At 32.5% G+C, this 19946-nt stretch overlaps 1 protein-coding gene across 1 annotated transcript in view; it reads right to left on the bottom strand.

Moving 5' to 3' along the window:
- The window catches only part of LOC123541922 (scavenger receptor cysteine-rich type 1 protein M130-like), a 69515-nt gene that overhangs the window by 42038 nt on the left and 7531 nt on the right, over positions 1 to 19946 (bottom strand). The window contains exon 3 of the mRNA XM_045327544.2: positions 12919 to 13050. Coding sequence (XP_045183479.2) covers positions 12919 to 13050 — 132 coding nt within the window. The remainder of the gene's footprint in view (positions 1 to 12918; positions 13051 to 19946) is intronic.

Here is a 19946-nt window from a genome sequence, read left to right on the forward strand (position 1 = left end):
TAGTTTTATGTTTAGGTCAGCTTTTCTCCTAAACTATCAAAGCTATTGCTTTGAAACTTGCAACACGTGTTCACCATCATAAACAGACCCTGTACATTAAGAAACATAACTCCATCCAGTTCTTTGCAAGATTAATGGCCCATTTTGGACTTAGAAAATAACAGATTTCTTGGTTAAGTTTTATGTTTAGGTCAACTTTTCTTCTAAACTATCAAAGCTATTGTTTTGAAACTTGCAACACTTGTTCACCATCATAACCTGACCCTGTACATCAAGAAACATAACTCTATCCTGCTTTATGCAAGAATAATTGCCCCTTTTGGACTTAGAAAATCAGTTTTCTTGGTTAAGTTTTATGTTTAGGTCAGCTTTTCTCCTAAACTATCAAAGCTACTGCTTTAAAACTTGCAACACTTGTTCACCATCATAAGCAGACCCTGTACAGCAAGAAACATAACTCCAAGTGTTGCAAGTTTCAAAGCAATAGCTTGGATAGTTTAAGAGAAAAAGTTGACCTAAACATAAAACTTAACAAAGAAATCTGATATTTTCTAAGTCCAAAAGGGGCCATAAATCTTGCAAAAAACAGGATAGAGTCATGTTCCTTGATGCACAGCATTCGCTTATGATGGTGAAAAACTGATGCAAGTTTTAAAGCAATAGCTTTGATAGTTTATGAAAAAAGCTTACTTAAACATAATACCCAACCAAGAAAACTGATTTTCTAAGTCCAAAAGGGGCAATAATTATTGCAAAAAGCAGGATGGAGTTATGTTTCTTCATGTACAGGGTCAACTTATGATGGTGAACAAGTGTTGCAAGTTTCAAAGCAATAGCTTTGATAGTTTAAGAGAAAAAGTTGACCTAAACAAAAAACTTAACCAAAAAATCTGATATTTTCTAAGTCCAAAAGAGGCCTTAAATCTTGCAAAAAGCAGGACGAAGTTATGTTTCTTCCTGTACAGGGTAAGCTTATGATGATGAACAAGTGTTGCAAGTTTTTAAGCAACAGCTTTGATAGTTTAGGGGAAAAGTTGACCTAAGCATAAAATTTAACCAAGAAATCTGATATTTTCTAAGTACAAAAGGGGCCATAAATCTTGCAAAATGCAGGATTGAGTTATGTTTCTTGCTGTACAGGGTCAACTTATGATGGTGAACAAGTGTTGCAAGTTTCAAAGCAATAGCTTTGATAGTTTAGAAGGAAAGCTGACCTAAACATAAAACTTAACCAGGCAACGCTGACGCCGACGCCGACACCGATCAAGGAATTTGACGAGTGGCATACTGCAAAATATAGATATATCAAATATTTTCATTATGTTCTTAAAGGTTGTGACGTAAATTCCAATTTGACAATAGATTACCCGGCGTTGCCAAGCGCGCCGCCACTTTAGGATCACATGGCTGTACCATCATCACGTGATTTGCTTGAAGGCAGGGATGATTGTTTGACAATATTCCTGCGCGGAGGTTGCCTTCATTCTTGACTGGTGTTCCCCACTCCCATGAAATATTTCTGGCTCCGAACCTGTTATAGCCCCACATACACTTCGTTTTCTTAAAACTATAAACATATTATTGTACTGTTTTATAATCTCAAATCCCCTAATGCAGCTTTAGCGAATACAAATAAATTTTGAATTGTCGGTTCAAGAACAATGCTTCTCAAACTCTCTGTCACTTGCTTCGGAATAACTCGATGGCTAGAAAGTCTTTGTAGAGTTTTTGTTTTATATCGTTTTCGCATCGCCAACACGTCAACACGAAATTGCAGAAATCAGCCACCATTAATGATTAAGGTGGTTATTTAAAAATATCTTTTATTATGCAGTATACAGACCATATATCCTGTTTTGACGATATCGATATGCGTTGTTCTAGCAATTACTATTTAATTTTTGGTTAATATTTGCTCGAAGTTCATAAACAATTACGACAATTATTTATATTTCTTGAACTTGTTTATTATGCAATGCATCTATGTGAATGAAGAAATTATACTACATGTAATATTTTGTTTTACTGACTGTATCTTAGATACATTTGCAATACTTTGTGCCTTTGATATGTAAAGGAAGCTGTCCTTACATATCACCTAATTTTCAAAGTTTTGCTTGGAAATCTTTTGTGGACTTTTTTCTGTTTTGTATACTTAACTCAAGATTATAAATCAGCAATAAAACTTCATGTTGGAATAAGTTTGAGGTTCAGACATTTTGTCTAGTAATATAACCGGCCTAAATGTACTTAATATGTTTACATTATTGATCTTTTATCAGTATCACGAGTATTGCACTACATGTAGCCTCTTAGTATTGTTTAAAAAACAAGAGGGCCATGAAGGCCCTGTATCGCTCACCTGACCTATTGACCTAAAGATCATAAAGATTAACATTCTGACCAAGTTTCATAAAGATATGGTCATAAATGTGATCTCTAAAGTGTTAACTAGCTTTTCCTTTGATTTGACTCGGTGACCTAGCTTTTGACCCCACATGACCCAGATTCGAATCTGACTTAATGATCATCAAGATTAACATTCTGACCATGTTTCATTAAGATACGGTCATATATGTTACCTCTAGAGTGTTAACAAGCTTTTTCTTTGATTTGACCTGGTGACCTAGTTTTGGACCCCACCTAACCCAAATTTAAATTTGGCCTATAGATCATCAAGGTCAACATTCTGACCAAGTTTCATTAAGTTATGATCATAAATGTGGCCTCTACAGTGTTAACTAGCTTCTCTTTTGATTTGACCTGGTGACCTAGTTTTTGACCCCAAATAACCCAATATTAAACTCTTCCAAGATTTTATAAAGGATAACATTCTGACCAAGTTTCATTAAGATTGGGTCAAAATTTTGACCTCTAAAGTGTTAACAAGCTTTTCCTTTGATTTGACCTGGTGACCTAGTTTTAAACCCCAGATAACCCATTATCAAACTCGTCTAAGATTTTATTAAGGGTAACATTCTGACCAAGTTTTAATAAGATTAGGCCAATATTGTGACCTCTAGAGTGTTAACAAGCTTTTCCTTTGATTTGACCTGGTGACCTAGTTTTTGATCCCAGTTGACCCAATATCAAACTCATCCAAGATTTTATTAAGGGTAACATTCTGACCAGGTTTCATTAAGATTGGGCCAAAATTGTGACCTCTAGAATGTTAACAGTCAAATTGTTGACGACGGACGGACGGACGGACGACGGACACAGGGCGATCACAAAAGCTCACCTTTGAGCACTTGGTGCTCAGGTGAGCTAAAAATCTAATATATTTCAAAAGTATTTGCCTAATTAATATACTCGACTAATGTGTTTAATAAACCATAAATAAACTGAGGTTTATTTTGATTAATTCTTTATAATGGAAAAATGATTTTTAAAAAATATGATTCAAGTAATATTGTGACATTTTTGTTTCACGGATCATGTAAAAACTTTGGTTAGAAATTCTGTTCTGAATTTTGACACGCCAACACTTTATGACAAAGATGGTAGAATACTAAAGGTAGGCTACCAGTAAGTGCTAGAGATCTTAAAATATCTTTTTATTAATAGTCAAAGAACGAGTTTATTCTGTAGTTTACAAGCAGAAGAACAATACAGCATATGGTCCACAGCAAACAGCCACAATCAGAATTAGATGTAGATGTATTTCAGAATTCCAGATGCAATATCTCCAAAATGTGCTCTTATAGCAGTTCTTTTTCTACTTTTCATTTCCATATATGCTACTTATTTACTTATATACAAAAAGTTTATGTTGAAATTAGTTCAACCTCCAGAGTTACAGTTACTTATGTTTCCTATACCATAACGCTCTAATACAGTTAGCAATGTACACCATAACCCTAAGTATTACATTAATTATATAAATAAGCATCCTGTCACAATCAATTGTTTTGCCGCCTTGGGAACCCCGAGTGTAGGCAGAGCTGCTGTCATAGTTATAGACCATCAATTATTTCCCCATAGACAGAAGTTTTAACGTTCTGTCTTATACAGATTTCTTAAAATCGAAACATGTAGATCTTATCCCATGATGAACTTCAGCGTTGTTATAGCTTCCGCTGCTTTTTTTTGTGATCATGGAGTCCTTTTAATATATATACAATAGGGGTTTTGCTTAAGCATGTATTAGGAAGAAGGGGGATGCGGGGATGGGTATTGAGGGGTGGTGAACTTTCCTTTCCTCTCATCTACAGACTCAGTCAAACATCCTATGCTTACCAATGGATCTCCTTACAAATTTTATTAATTAAGGAATAAAAGTCTAAATTCCAATAGAGTTAAACTAAGCAAAAAAATTCGCGACTTTATAAGGAATATTCCCTTACATTCTTTTCAACTGTTTTTCAAGACTTAATAATCGAGCGGAACAGTAAAAGATTCTACATCTAAATTATTCTCAGCCGAGGAAACGCTCCAAACAGGTGTTTCACCTTTTTCTGTGCAACTGCACTCCAGTCTCAGCCATGTTTCCAGTTTTGAAAATTGTTTTAACACAATTTACACTTTGTCCAACAATAAATGTCTATTAGCACCCATGCAAATAATGTATTTCACCATTAAAAATTTAGGGTAACCATATTTACAAGTTTCTTTTTTCATCGTTTCTTCAAGAATTTATTTTCCTACAAAACTTTACTGAAAAGAAGTACCTTTAAACATTTTCAAGGAATTTTAAGCACTTTCAAAAGTCAGGAATAAAATAACGTACTTTCTAGAACGCTTCTACTTGTTTCAGGACGTTTTAAGACTGTATGAACCCTGTTTCACACTTCAAACGTTGATAAATACGGCTTAATACTGAATATTATCTATAAGATTTTTTTTTTCATTTTTGAATATAAGTCGTCAAAAGCAATACAATGCAAGCAGTCCTGCGAAATTTTCTTCCCAACTTTATATATAGACATTTAACTAAATCCACCCGTACGTGTTGATAGGTACTGATTTCAAACTTATGTCCATTTGAATGCATTGTTGTATGTACGAGTATATATGGTAAGTGGTTTTTAGCTCACCTGTCACATAGTGACAAGGTGGGCTTTTGTGATCACCCGTCGTCCATCGTCTGTGCGTCGTGCATGCGTGCGTCAACAATTTCTTGTCTGCATGATAGTGGTTTCATTTATGATTTTATTTTAACCAAACTTGCACACAACTTGTATCACCATAAGATCTCGGTTCCTTTCTTGAACTGGCCAGATCCCATTATGGGTTTCAGAGTTATGGCCCCTGAAAGGGCCAAAACTAGCTATTTTGACCTTGTCTGCACAATAGCAGCTTTATTTATGATTTGATTTTTATCAAACTGGCACACAACTTGTATCACCATAAGATCTTGGTTCCTTTCTTGAACTGGCCAGATTCCTTTATGGGTTCCAGAGTTATGGCCCCTTCAAGGGCCAGAATTAGATATTTTGACATTGTCTGCACAAAAGCAGCTTCATTTATGATTTTATTTTAACCAAACTTGCACACAGCTTGTATCACCATAAGATCTTGGTTCCTTTCTTGAACTGGCGAGATTCCTTTATGGGTTCTAGAGTTATAGCCCCTCAAAGGGCCAAAATTAGCTATTTTGACCTTGTCTGCACAATAGCAGCTTCATTTATGATTTGAATTTAATCAAACTTGCACAAAACTTGTGTCACCATAAGATCTCAGTTCCTTTCTTGAACCGGTTAGATCCCATAATGGGTTCCAGAGTTATGGCCCCTGAAAGGGCCAAAATTAGCTATTTTGACCTTGTCTGCACAATAGCAGCTTCATTTTATAATTTGATTTTAACCAAACTTGCACACAACTTGTATCACCACAAGGTCTTGGTTCCTTTCTTGAACTGGCCAAATTCCATCATGGGTTCCAGAGTTATGGCCCCTTAAAGGTCCAAAATTGGCTATTTTGGCTTTTGTAGCCATATAGAGACTTCATTTATGGTTTTATTTGATACAAACTTCCAAAATATCTTCAAGAACAATAAATCTTAGATTCCATGACAAATCAGATCCAATCGTAGGTTCCAGAGTTATTTTATATCTGATTACCTCCCCTGATTGTAATCAAAATGGATTTATATCAGTAAGTACTTATAGGACTTATTTGAAATTTCATAATTGTCATTAGTTGGACTGAGACAGTCAGGGTAGATAACTATGGACTGATTTTATGTCAAATTACCTCCCTTTATTTCAAATTAAAATGGGTATATCTCCGTAACTAATGAAGATACTGATCTGAAATTTCATTTATGTCAACAGATTTATTTGGCAGAGCCTTCTTTTGATCACTTACAATATTTTTTTTTTAATTACTATAAATAGCATATTTTTAGTAACTTTTTTATTATTGGCCATAGGGAAAAACCGAGACCACTTTTCTGTGGTACAATATGGATGGTACCTCCAATTTTTAGGTGCATTTTGACATATCTGTACCTTGTAAGAATTTTTTTTCTTTTTGGTTTAATTTCTTCCCTTTGATGTTCCTGTCCTTTGGACTTAAATATTTTTACTGAGGACCTTCTTGTCCTCAAGTGCAATGATAACAGGTGAGCGATATAGGGCCACCATGGCCCTCTTGTTTAGACAATATTTTGCTTTCATGCTGAAATACAATTAATTCCGAAGCTAATAAGAACGACTGTTTTCTTAATTAAGCACATATTTTAATATATAAGAACAATATTACGCCATTCTGCTCCGAAATAATAGGCAAAAATGTACACCGTGTATTAGGCCAAAGTTTTTTCATAAATCTAAATGTCACTCGGTGTATGGAATAAAAATGAACTACTGACTTTATAAAATATTATTTTATTTTGCGGAAAACTGTTAGTAGAGATTATTAGAAATACAACCTAGACTGATTATTGCACTCTGCAATGAAAATTAAACATACGAAAATAATTCCACGACCTTCCAGGTCTTTGAAGAGGAACAAATAGACAGAATTGGTCCGAGAGCTCACGGACTTTTATTGCAACAATTGAGGCCAAAAGAAGTTTATACATTTCTGGAAACAACATTTTATGACCTTCATGAAAACCCATCTCTTTAGTGTCAAAGCCGTGCCTATCTATATTTTGTTCACGTATCTTTGGGATAGGAGAGGTACAATCACTTTTAAAAATATTAGAGGGTATGGTAAAGTTTACGTCTACCTGTTTTTTTTTTACTGTTCAATTACAGTAACTATCTATTTGTCAGTAAATGAATATATGTCAAACAATGACAGCAATAAGACATTCACCAAAAAGGAATAAAGGGTTAACTTTATATTTAAGGTCAAATGTCAAATTTATCTAAAAATCACAAAAATGGCAATTCGAAAATTATATTTATTCTTAAAAGTTAGTTTGTTATCATAAGTCACACAGCTTTATTTATGTAATGTGCACATATTAGCCAAAGCAAATTTTATTGAAAAAAGTCAAGGTCAACCCTGATAATTCAAGGTCAAAGTTTATTTTCATGCAAAAATATGAAAGATGTTACCTTTACTTTTTCTAATCTGTTTAATATGTCTTTACATTATTAGTGACGAAAGTTAATTCGTTTTAATGTGTGTATGTCAGGCAAAGTCAGCAGTGCAGATGTAACCCCCAAAAATGTCTAGGGTAAAGCTAATACCAAAGGTCAAAGGTAAAATTCGTTTGACAAATCGCATGAATATTCCTGTTGGCAATAAAACAGATCTTTTTTCATCATTATTAGTAATTGCTCGAGATTTATTTCAATGTAAATATGTACAGTAATGTCAGTAAAAAAGATATCATCTGAAATCAGACAAGTTCAAAAGTGATATTAAGGGTCAAAGGTCATTTTCAAGAAAAAGAATAAAAAGTAACTCTTTAACTTTTCTCTTTGTTAATAATATCTTGTCAATATTAGTCAATGATATCAGTTCATTTTCATGTATAAATGTTAGACGATGGCTGGTATGCACATATAATTTCAAAACATTCAAGGGCAACCATAATATTGAAGGTCAGAGGAAAAAAGGGAGTAAAATGTTGCAATAATATTACCTATTTGTAATGATTTTTATTTTTTAAAAGAATTTGTTTTGTCATTTTAGTAACTGATCGTTTTTCTGATTTTACTATATATATATATATATGCCAGACGATGTCATGGAAGCGAAAATAAGTCAAGGTCAACCTGGTATTGAAGGTCAGTGGTCATTTTTGTATAAAAATCACAAAATGTAGCATACTTACTCATTACTTGGTTAAAAATAGCTAAATAGCTTTTTGTTACAACTCACTGTTGGCAATTTACTTCAACGACATGTCAAACAGGGTCAGCAATTTTGGTCTTATCCAAATAAGTCAAAGGTAAACCTATTATGAAAGGTCAAAGGTCAAAGGACAAATTTGTGTAAAAATTCGCACCCCCCCCCCCCCCGGCCAAAAACAAAACAACAACAACAAACAGATTTTATCACATCTGGTAAAACTAATCATTATTCATTTTAAAGTATACATAACAGACGATAACACTGTTGAAATAATAGTCATGGTCAAACCTGATCGACATTAAAGATCAAATGTCATTTTCATGAAAACATTTAATATACAGCATATTTAATTTTCTCTTCGTTAAATGTATCTTATCATTTTTTTTTTCATTGAAAAGAATTTTTTCTTGTGTATATTTGTAAGGCAATGTCAGTAATGCGGATTTAATTTTAAAAAAAATCAATGATTGGTAAAGCTTATATTACAGGTAAAAGGCCACATTTGTGTGAAAGATCGCATTGTTTTCAATACTTGTCACTGTTTAAAGGTATTTTGTCATTAAAGGTATTTTGTCATTAGAAGTATCTTATAGTTCTTCCTTGAAGTTTCATATATGTATATGAACCAATATCAACGATGAAGGTATCATCAGACACGAGTCTAAATCAGCCCTGATGTTAAACGTTAAAATTTATTTTCGGGGGAAAAATTCAAAAGATAACACGTTATTCTCTTTCTTTGTTCAAAAATATCTTGTCGTTATAACTTGGTGTTAATTCATTAAAATGTTAACCTGTACTTAGTACCTTACTGTGTTCCATCTTGTAATGGCTGTTTTATATCATAAAATTAGTTGCGGCAATGAACTGCACCGTATTCTGCAGGTCACTGGCGCCTCCCCATAGCTTGGTTTTCAAATGAGATGTCTGTGAGCCAAACTTTCTGGCGTGTTTCTTCCAGATAGGAACAACTCTACAGGATGTGGAAGGGTGTTTGTTCCTCTGATCTGCACTGACATTTGACTGTCTCTGCAACACCAAGCTTCTACGTATGTTTTCTCAAGCAACAAAGTCTAGTGCGTAGACGGAAGATAGTTATTTGGCGGTGCCTGTTAGCTGGAGTAGACTGTCATGATTGGGCAGGTAGCCTCCTTTTATGCTCTTCAATTCTGGCGTTAAGCTGGTCTTCAACAAAGTCTGAGCTTCTCTGAATGGAGATGGAGGTTGGGGCTGTATTTGCTTGGTTGTTTCCTTTGTCTGTTTCTCTCCAGCTTCATTTCCGGCTATGCCCACATGTGCAGGAATCCAATGAATTGCTACATTCTTGTTCTCATACCGGAGACTGATGTTTTCCAGCAGCCGTCTGGACAAGTTTTATGATGGACCTAAAGAGCTGACTTGGAGTCTGTTAGGAAAACAATATTTTGTCCTTTTTCTCCTGGCTCATACAGTTGGAGTGTGGCCGATGTGAGAGCTTGCATCTCGGTTCTGTAGTTGGAGCACCTCTTGGCGACTGAATGAGAGTGAGAGTGGAGCTGTCTAAAACTTTGACGTAGGCACCACTCCCAGCATTCTGAACTGTCCCTTTCCACTGATCCATCGGTATATGCCTAGATACATTGCTGTGCTGGATACCGGTCATTGATCATTTCTAGCGTAAAAGATTGTTTGGTGAGTCTGATGTTTTTTCTCTTTTCTTCAAATCCTGGCACCTCCAAATTTGATCTTTGGAGCACATTGTCTAGGAACTCATTCATCGGGCTCTGCCTCTGTGTCTAGTGCTGCTGCTTTCCCTTTTTGCAGTTTTTTAACGATGTAGTTGAGACTATGTCGTTTCAGTCTGTTCTTGGTTCTGCACTGAGTTTTGAGTAGAGTTGGTGTGATGGTAGTCTCTTTGCCTTCTCTGTCTGCACAAAGGCTTTGTACGCTCGTCTTGTCTCTAATGGCCCAAGGTTAGCTATATTTTTCATTTCTTTTATTAGAGTTGTTTTCATTGCTCGTAGCATTATCCTCAGGCCTGAATTTCGAACCTTGTCTAGTTTTGTAAAGTTTATCTTTACTGGTTTTGGAAGCAGTTACCTATGAGATGGATGCGTACTCTGCTATGGGCCGCACGGTGCCTGTGTAGACATGCCGTAGGATCTTTGCATTTGCCTCCCAATCTGTTCCAGCCAGTTTTTCATAATGGCGAGTTTCTTGATGGCCCTTCTCTTTGACCATTGATGTCAGGTTTGTCCTTGACTATTGTTCATAATTATTTCAAGAATGATATCATCTGTTATCATATATATATATTTCTATACTTTAAAATGAATAATGATCAGTTACTAGGCTTGACAAAAATACCCTAAAACAAAAAGGAGAAATTATTGCAAAAATGCTGTTTTTGTGTCTTTTTACACAAATATGACCTTTGAACTTTGATAATAGGTTTAGCTTTGTCTTATTGGGATAAAACCTACATTGCTCACATTGCTTGACATGTATTGTATACATTAAAGTAAATTGCTAACAGTGAATTATAACAAGCTATTTTTAAACAAAATAATGAGTAAGTATGCTACATTTTTCTGATTTGTTTTATACAAAAATGACCCATGACCATCAATGTCAGGTTTGACCTTGACCTATTTTCTCTTTCATGACATCGTCTGACATATATACAGTAAAATGAACAACGATCAGTTACTAAAATGACAAAACAGAAACTTTAAAAGATAAAAAATATTACATTTTACTCTCTTTTATTGACCTTCGACCTTTGATATTATTAAAAAAGAGAAAAATTAAAGAGCCGTTTTTTATTCTTTTACTTGAAAATAATTTTGACCCTTAATATCATGTTTGAACTGGTCTGATTTCAGACGATATCTTTATTACTGACATTGTGGGACATTAAAATAAATCTCGAACAATTACTAATAATGATTGAAAATATCTGTTTTACTTCAAACAGGAAGATTTTCATGCGATTTTTTTCACATAAATTTGATTTATGACCTTTGATATAAACTTAACCCTAGGCATTTGTTGGGTTACATCTGCACTGCTGAATTTGCCTATCATCCAAACATTAAAACGAATTAACTTTCGTGACAAATAATGTAAAGACATATTAAACAGATTAGAAAAAGTAAAGGTAACATTTTTCATATTTTTGCATGAAAATGAACTTTGACCTTGAATCATCAGGGTTGACCTTGACTTTTTTCAATAAGATTTGCATTTCTGACTTTGGCTTATATGTGCACATTGCATAAATAAAGCTTTGTGACTTGTGATAACAAACTAATTTTTTTAGAATAAATAGATACTTCGAATATGCAATTTTTGTGATTTTTAGATAAATTTGACATTTGACCTTGAATATAAAGTTAACCCTTTATTCCCTTTTGGTGAATTTTTTATTGCTGACATTGTTTGACATATATTCGTTTACTGACGAATAGATAGTTACTGTAATGGAACAGTGAAAAAAAACTGGTAGACGTAAACTTTACCATACCCACTAATATTTTTACAAGTGATTTTTACCTCCTTTATTACAAATATAAGTGAACAAAATGTAGATAGGCACGGCTTTGACACTTAAGAATTGAGTTTTCATTCAGGATTCTAAATAATATTTTCAAAATAGTACAAACTTCTTTTGGCGTCAATTGTTGCAACAAAAGTCCATGAGCTCTCGGACCAAATCGACATTTCGTCTGTCGTAAACAGTGTACTGTATTTTGACTCCTCGGCGTGGTGGACAACATTGAAAAAAATCCGTCTGCGTTGGTTTATCATACGTGTCCATATCTGGGTCACTTTGAAGGGCCAGACCGTCGGTGTAGAAGTACAGACAGGCTTGAAATTTGTCAGGATTATCCCAAAATGGTTGACCACTTGCAGTGTAAGGTAAATGTTTCAAAGCTTATTGTAAACATTTTAAATTTTTTGTTTTGTTTTGGGTTTAACGCCGTTTTACAACAGTATTTCAGTCATGTAACGGCGGGCAGTTAACCTAACCAGTGTTCCTGGATTCTGTACCAGTACAAACCTGTTCTCCGCAAGTTACTGCCAAATTCCCCACAAGAATCAGAGTCGGAGGACAAATGATTTCAGACACAATATCATTTACATGTATCAAATAGTCACGGAGAACATACGCCCAGCCCGAGGATCGAACTCACGACCCCGCGATCCGTAGACCGACGCTCTACCTACTGAACTAAGCGGGCGGGCTAGCAAACACTTAAATAATGATGATAATGATAATAATAATAATAATAATAATAATAATAATCTTTATTTAAAAAATGAAACCAACGTACAAAGTGTGCATAGAATAACAAAGAAATGCATATTTGTTTCCAATATGGCCCCTCAATAACAACAACAACAACAATATACATGTATATAATCATTTACAATTTCACGAATTATTTTGTGAAAAAATATGTAGCATTAAGTAAATATGTATATTGTTGTTGTTATTGCTGTTATTGTTGTTACATATAAATTGAAAGGAAACATAGTAATAATTAAAACCTTAATTCTAAACATTGTAGTGTAGATAGCACTTTATTAGTGTTACCCGTAAAAAAAGAAAATAACAAAGAAGTATCGGTCAGCACAATTAGCAATCAAATATCTACTTAGATAAATATTGATGTTTACCATAGTTGCAGCTATATCCACTCCATCCGCTGTAACAAGCGCATCTACCCTGATACGAGTTACAATATCCATTATAACACGTGTATGAACATGAAAATCGCTTGAGTCGTTGTTCTGTTCTTATCTGAAAATCTTTAAAAAATGAAATTTTAATTATTTTGGAAATTGAAAGCATATTAGGATTCAGGATGAGCAACAGTTCGACGTTGTTCATCAATGTTGAAACAATCGATTGAAACCTTCAAAATCTATCTAAAACTCTACGGCTTTTATTATGTTTGGTACATTTTTTTTTACATTTTTGAATCCGAAAAACAGCTTATCCTCTCTCTTTAAAATTAATTTGTTTTGTCAATTCATAAGAATGCAGTGCAATCAATAATAAAAATCACCCTTTACACTTAGACTTGTGGTACAACCCTGTTCTTTAAAGTATTTTGTACACGAGTGTGCAGAATTATTGTATATTCACCCAATGGTGGCATATATCTGCTGTAATGCTGTCTGAATAAACTTGGTAAATACATTTCAAAGACATTTATATTTAAATGATTATTTATTTTTTTTTATTTTTTTTTTATTATTTATTGTTTTCCCTTCATGTACATCATACAGACAATAATAATAACGTTACATAATACATATACAATTTTACCAACTAGTTTTATATATCGAGTACATGTCTGCTTCTATAGTTTTTCATTTTTATACCATGATGCTCATATATTATCATTTGTTTAATGTACATCAGGAAATTTCTTGAAATCTCACATCCATCTAACACCCACCCTCAAACATACAAATTTTCATACAAAACAACCTCCCACGCATATCATACACACACTCACACATATCCTTATATACATATGTGATATCAGCAGATATAGTGTTGTATATCTACGTTTTGTATCCAACTGCCATATTCCAATCTAAAAGTATGTTTAGAGAGTTTTTTTTTAAATTATGTAGTTATTTTTGTAGAGGGAATCCATTCCATTTATGGTAATATTCATTTATTTTGTCATGTTGTAGCGCTATTAACTTTTCCGTTTCCAATCTTGTCTTCAAGTAATTTAAGAAATGTTCCAAAATTGGCATAGTTTTATTTATTTTATTTTTATAAATAAATATTTTGCTGTTAAAATGATACCATTTTTAGCTTTACTTTGTAGAACTGGTTCCGTAATTAAAAAAGCCACTGTCTCATATGTGAGTTCTAAATGTACGTTATTTTGTTGAAGAAATTTTCTCAAATCTCTCCAAAAAGTTTGTATATGTGGGCATTCCCAGAAAAGATGTTCAATGGATTCAACATGCATCTGACAGAAATCACACAGGTTTGATTCGATAAGACCTTGTTTAGTAAAAGTTTATTTGTCGCTATTATTCTGTGTATAAATTTATACTGGAAGTTTCTAAATGTACTATCTATCGTTGCTGTAAAGATATTTCTATATATTGATTTCCATATTAAATTTGCTTTTGAAGTAATATTCTCCCATTTCGTTTCAGCTTTATTTTTCAGTGCTTCTTTTTTTATTTGATGTTCATATAGGAATTTATTTGCCCTTTTTGTGTCCGTAAACCTTTTCAAAATTGCTTTTCTTTTTGAAGTTAAAGGTACATTTTCTATCTTGATTTTTTGTTTTAGTTCTGTAGGTATACTTTTTATTAAAGACATGTATTTGAGGTAGTCATGTTCAGGAAGGCTATACAGATTTTTAACGTCTTCATATGTATAGAATTGATTTTTTCGGAAATCATATAAATGTTCGAGATATAACACACCTTTGTCGAACCATGTTCTATAGAAAAATGTTTTATCGTTTACTTTTATTTTCCTGTTGTTCCATATTAGCGAGCTCGAAGAGCAGGCCCGAAGGGCCTGCTCGAGAATCGAGCTTTACGGTAACGCAAGTATACTTGCACACTTGGTGATGGATTTGAAAAGTTTCGTCGGAAGTTTTTAAAAAGCGCACCCTAGCGGATAGGTGCTCACAGGAAGTACGTCTTTCCGGAGTGAATACAGAACTTCATTCAATTGCTAAAAATATTCATCACTCAACAATAATGAAAGAATGATTTCCAATTGTTTGAGAAAAAAAATTGTTTTCATTTAAAAGATCAAGCATCGGCCAGAAAATGGAAAAGATGTCATTAATAAGCAGAAAGAAACGGGAACGCGGTAATGACGTCACCGTAACACCGGCTTCCCATAAATTTTGCAACGTATGATATTCACTGTTACAGGTATAGTGACACTAAATGTAGACTTTTTTAAGTGAATAGGTTCTCCCGAATTCTTGTGACTAGTGAATAGTTTCTTTGTGACAAATAAATGATGCATAATATTTTTAGCTAAATCCGATTTCTTTGAGCTCGCTTTGAGGCTTTGCCTTATTTCATATTATCTCTTTGTTTACATTTGTGCATTCGGACAGAATACCGATTTCAATCCACGCTGTAATGATATCTCTTAAAAAGGGATTTGTCTTATATTTTTTAAATATTTCTCTTTCATTTAAGTTACATTCAAAAATCAAGTTTGCTCCTATTTTTTCTAGTTTATTTATGTAAATAGCTTTTATTATTGATTTGTTATTTTTATCCAGTAACTTTTTAACCCAACAGGCCTTTAATGCTCTATTAAACTTGCAAAGATCTATCATTTTTATACCTCCATTTAAATAGTTTTTCTTTATTGTTTCCCTTTTAATTTTATCTGGTTTCTTATCCCATATGAATTCAAACATGTTTTTTTCTAATTGGTTTATTGTTTGTTTTGGTGGGGTTTGTAAAACAGATAAATAGTAAATCAATTTTGGTAGAGCAAAACTTTTTATAACTGTGACTTTTCCCAGTAGCGTCAGTTTCCTATGCTGCCACTGTTTGAGGCAGTTCTTAAAGGATTCAATTTTTGTTTCTAAATTTTTAGATTGTGACTTTTGTATATCTGTATAAAAGGTAATTCCTAGAGATTGCGCAGAATCTGATGTCCATCTAAATTTTTTATTTGTACAGTATTTAAAATTTGTATTACGTATTGAACCAGCTTTTAATACTTGACACTTTTTTTTCATTTAGTTTTAGACCGGAAATATTTCTAAAATTGTCTAATATACTTATTAACGTTTCAAAAGACTTTCTTGATCCATCAGTTATAAATGTGGCATCGTCAGCAAATAACACATTTTTAACTTCAATATCATTGATATGTATTCCTTTTACATCATTGTTTTTTAGAATACAGTTTGATAATAACTCTATACAAATAATAAACAAGTAAGGGGAAAGGGGACATCCTTGTCGTACACCTCTTTCGACTTCAAAAAATTCTGACATATGACCGTTATTTATAGTGCAACTTTTTGCTTCTTTGTAAAACAGTTTTATCCATTTTGTTATGTAATTACCAAAATTGAAGAATTCAATTGTTTGAAACATGAAATTATGATTAAGGCTGTCAAAGGCCTTCTCGAAATCAGAGAAAAATAAGACTGCTTCCTGTTCTGAATTTTCCATTTGTTCAAGAACTTCAAAAATAACACGAATGTTGTCTCCTATGTGTCGCCCTTTCATAAAGCCCGATTGACAATTGTTTATTATCGATGGTAAAACATTCTTAATTCTATTAGCTATTACTTTAGCCATTATTTTATAATCTGTATTCAGCAGGCTAATGGGCCGCCAGTTTTCAATATATGTTGTATCCTTGTTTGGTTTCGGTAAAAGCGTTATTATACTTTGTGTTTGCAGCTCTGTTAAAGAGTTAGTTTCAAAGGAGAACTTAACGGATTTTATATAATGTTGTTTTAAATCATTCCAAAATATTTTGTAAAACTCTGTTGTTAACCCATCAGATCCTGGACTTTTATTATTTTTCATGCTTCTCAAGGCAATGCTGAATTCATGTTCTGTTAATTCTTCACTTATTGTTTTATTTTCTATTTCACTTAGGGTGTTTATTTGTGGATCCATAAAATCGAATTGTGATGTTTTTTGCTCTTCTTTTTTGTATAGATTTTGATAAAAACGTTTTTGCTCTTTCAAAATTTGCTTTTGATCAGTTATAATAGTTCCGTTTACATGTATCTGTTTCATAGATTTTTTCTCATAGTTTTGTTTTCTAAGTTTGAGAAGAACTTACTATTTTTGTCATTATATTCAACTTGCTGAGCTTTTGACCTCATAATTATTCCTTGTATCTTTTTCTCATTTAATTCATTTAATTCTGTTGTATACTTATCATATTCCTCTGTTAGGTTCTCAATATTGTTTTTGTCATGTAAAATTTGTTTTTCTATGTCTTGTATTTTTAACTGTAATTCTTTTTCCTTTTTTTCCTCTTCTTTTTTTACTTTTGTAGCGTATTTTATAGTTACATTCCTAATGTTTCCCTTGATAACTTCCCAAAGAGTATTTGGATTTACCTGTTCATTTAATCTAGCTGTTTCCTTGATTATATCCTTTATTTCTTTTTGAAAGTCATCTTTTAATAAGAGACTGTTATTCAGTTTAAAATATCCTTTTCCTTTCGGTTGATTTTGTATATTAAGTGTTAAACCTACTCTTGAATGATCTGACTTATACCCGACATCTATTTCGCATGAGTTTGTATTATTGACAAGACTTTGAGATATCAGAAAATAGTCTAATCTACAAAAAATAGGCGGTTTATCGCTAGAGTGCCAAGTAAATTGTGATTTTGTAGGATTTTTTATTCTCCAGATGTCGCAAATACCAAATTTTTCCATTACATCTTTTAATAATTTTCTGCATTTTTTATGAGTATTTGAATTTCCGTTCTTTTTATCTAATTCTGGATCTAAAACTTTATTTACATCGCCTCCCAATATAACATTTTTGCCTTCATGCTCTGTAAGAAATTCTTCTAATTTACTAAAAATTGAAATGTCATCATTATTCGGTCCATATATGTGTACTATCAGAAAAGATTTCTCTTCGATGTCTAGTTCAATTGCTATTAAATGACCCCTGATTATTTCTGTAAATCTAATGTTTTCAAATGCAAAGTAATTGTTTAACAAAATGCATGTACCTGCACTGTTACTTTTTTCCCCACTGAAATATGACCCCTTCCCCCAGTCTGATTGCCAAGTACTACTTTTATCGTTATTTAAGTGAGTTTCTTGCAAAAGATATATATCACATGTTTGCCGTTTTAGCCAATGGAATAACTCTTTACGTTTCGACTTATTTCCTATCCCTCTGACATTGAGACTACACAACTTAATACTCATTTACATAAAAAAACAAAGTCTCTATTCAGAAACACGACAGATGGATACAAGACGCAAAGAAATGGTGAACATATTAACTTATTCGTTTTTGTTCATTTATATCTTATTTCTATAGACATGTAGCAACTACATACAGGAACGCACACATATATATACCCATACACATACATATACATACATATATACATATACATATTTATATATATATACATACATACATACATACACATACATGTGCGTTCGTGACCTTTACTTTTGTTACAGAAAGCGTAATGCTAAATATGATCAAATATATGCTGTAAACTAAAACCATTCATGTTTGACCATATGTACCAAGGTTAATGTTCGTGAACTGAATCAATATATTTTTTGTTTGTTCTTGGTTATTTAATGACATTACTTTGTTTTTCAGTGTTTTACAATATCTATATATAGTTTTTTCATGTTTCAAAATAAAGTGCTACTGTACTGTAATTTCTTTTCCTTTTTTCTTCTATCCCTATTTTTTTTTCCTTACCAGAAAAAAAGAGCGAAAATGGTAAGGTAAATTTAGGATAAAAGTCCTAATATATCGAATAATAATAGATATCCTTGTCTTTGCGAAAAAAATCCACATAATAAAGACGTCTTCACTAAGTATGTTTTTCTCTAAAAGATAAATACCTGTGTTTGTCTTTCTAAAGAAAAATAGAGAACGGAAATCGCAAAGTATAGTATACCTACAAAAAATATTAAATAGATTTACTTTTTATCTATCAATAATTTAGAGAGTTTGATCAGTATAATTTAAATAAGTATAGTTATCAATACAAGTATATACTGAAAACTGTAACAACATTCTATTTTTATAACCTTTTCTATACCACAAAACCAAACAAAAGCAATGTTCACCTACAAAAAATATATTCAAAAAATGTGCTCTACAAAAAACATTTTCAATAAGCGCACACTACGTCTGTTTCTGTTTTAAGAAAGTTTTGATCAGTATACTTTGAATAAATATAGTTATCAATACAAATTATGCTGAAGAGCTATAATAGCACACCTAATTCATAAACCTTTTTTATCGAAGAGACAAAAACGCAAAGTATAGCGCCCTTACAAAATATATTTTGATCAGTATAGTTTAATAAGAATAATTACAAATATAAACTGAAAAGTTATAACAGCCCACTAAACTCATAATCTTTCTATCGCAAAAAAAAAATCCAAAGCATAGCATACCTACAGAAAATATTTTTAAAAAATGCACTCTACATCTGACCATATTTTGAGAAATTTGATCATTATACTTTAAATACGTATAGCTATCAATACAAATACATACTGCAGAGCTATAACAACTTTCCAGATTCATATTCTTTTCTATCACAAATCAAACAAAGTAGAAGTTTAACTAACACTTATACTTTACATATCTCCATATTTTAGAGAATATTATTTTTATCAGTATACCCTTAATAAGTATAGTTAACAATACAAATACAAAATGTATATACTGAAAAGCTATACATGTAATAGCACACTAAAATTCATAATCTTTTCTTTCGCAAAAAAGAAACAAACAAAAAACTTTGAAGTATAGTACACCTTTAAAGATATATTATATAAGTGCACGTTTTTATTACATCTTTTCATTTCTAGAGAGTTTTAATGAGTATACCTTTAATAAGTATTGCTTTCAATACAAATAAATAATAAAGAGCTGGAAGAAAACAAAGTATAGCACACCCACAACAACATATTAGCTAAGTGTACTTTACCTCT

The sequence above is a fragment of the Mercenaria mercenaria genome, chromosome 19 (assembly GCF_021730395.1).
Source record: "Mercenaria mercenaria strain notata chromosome 19, MADL_Memer_1, whole genome shotgun sequence".
In the NCBI taxonomy this organism is placed as follows: domain Eukaryota; kingdom Metazoa; phylum Mollusca; class Bivalvia; order Venerida; family Veneridae; genus Mercenaria; species Mercenaria mercenaria.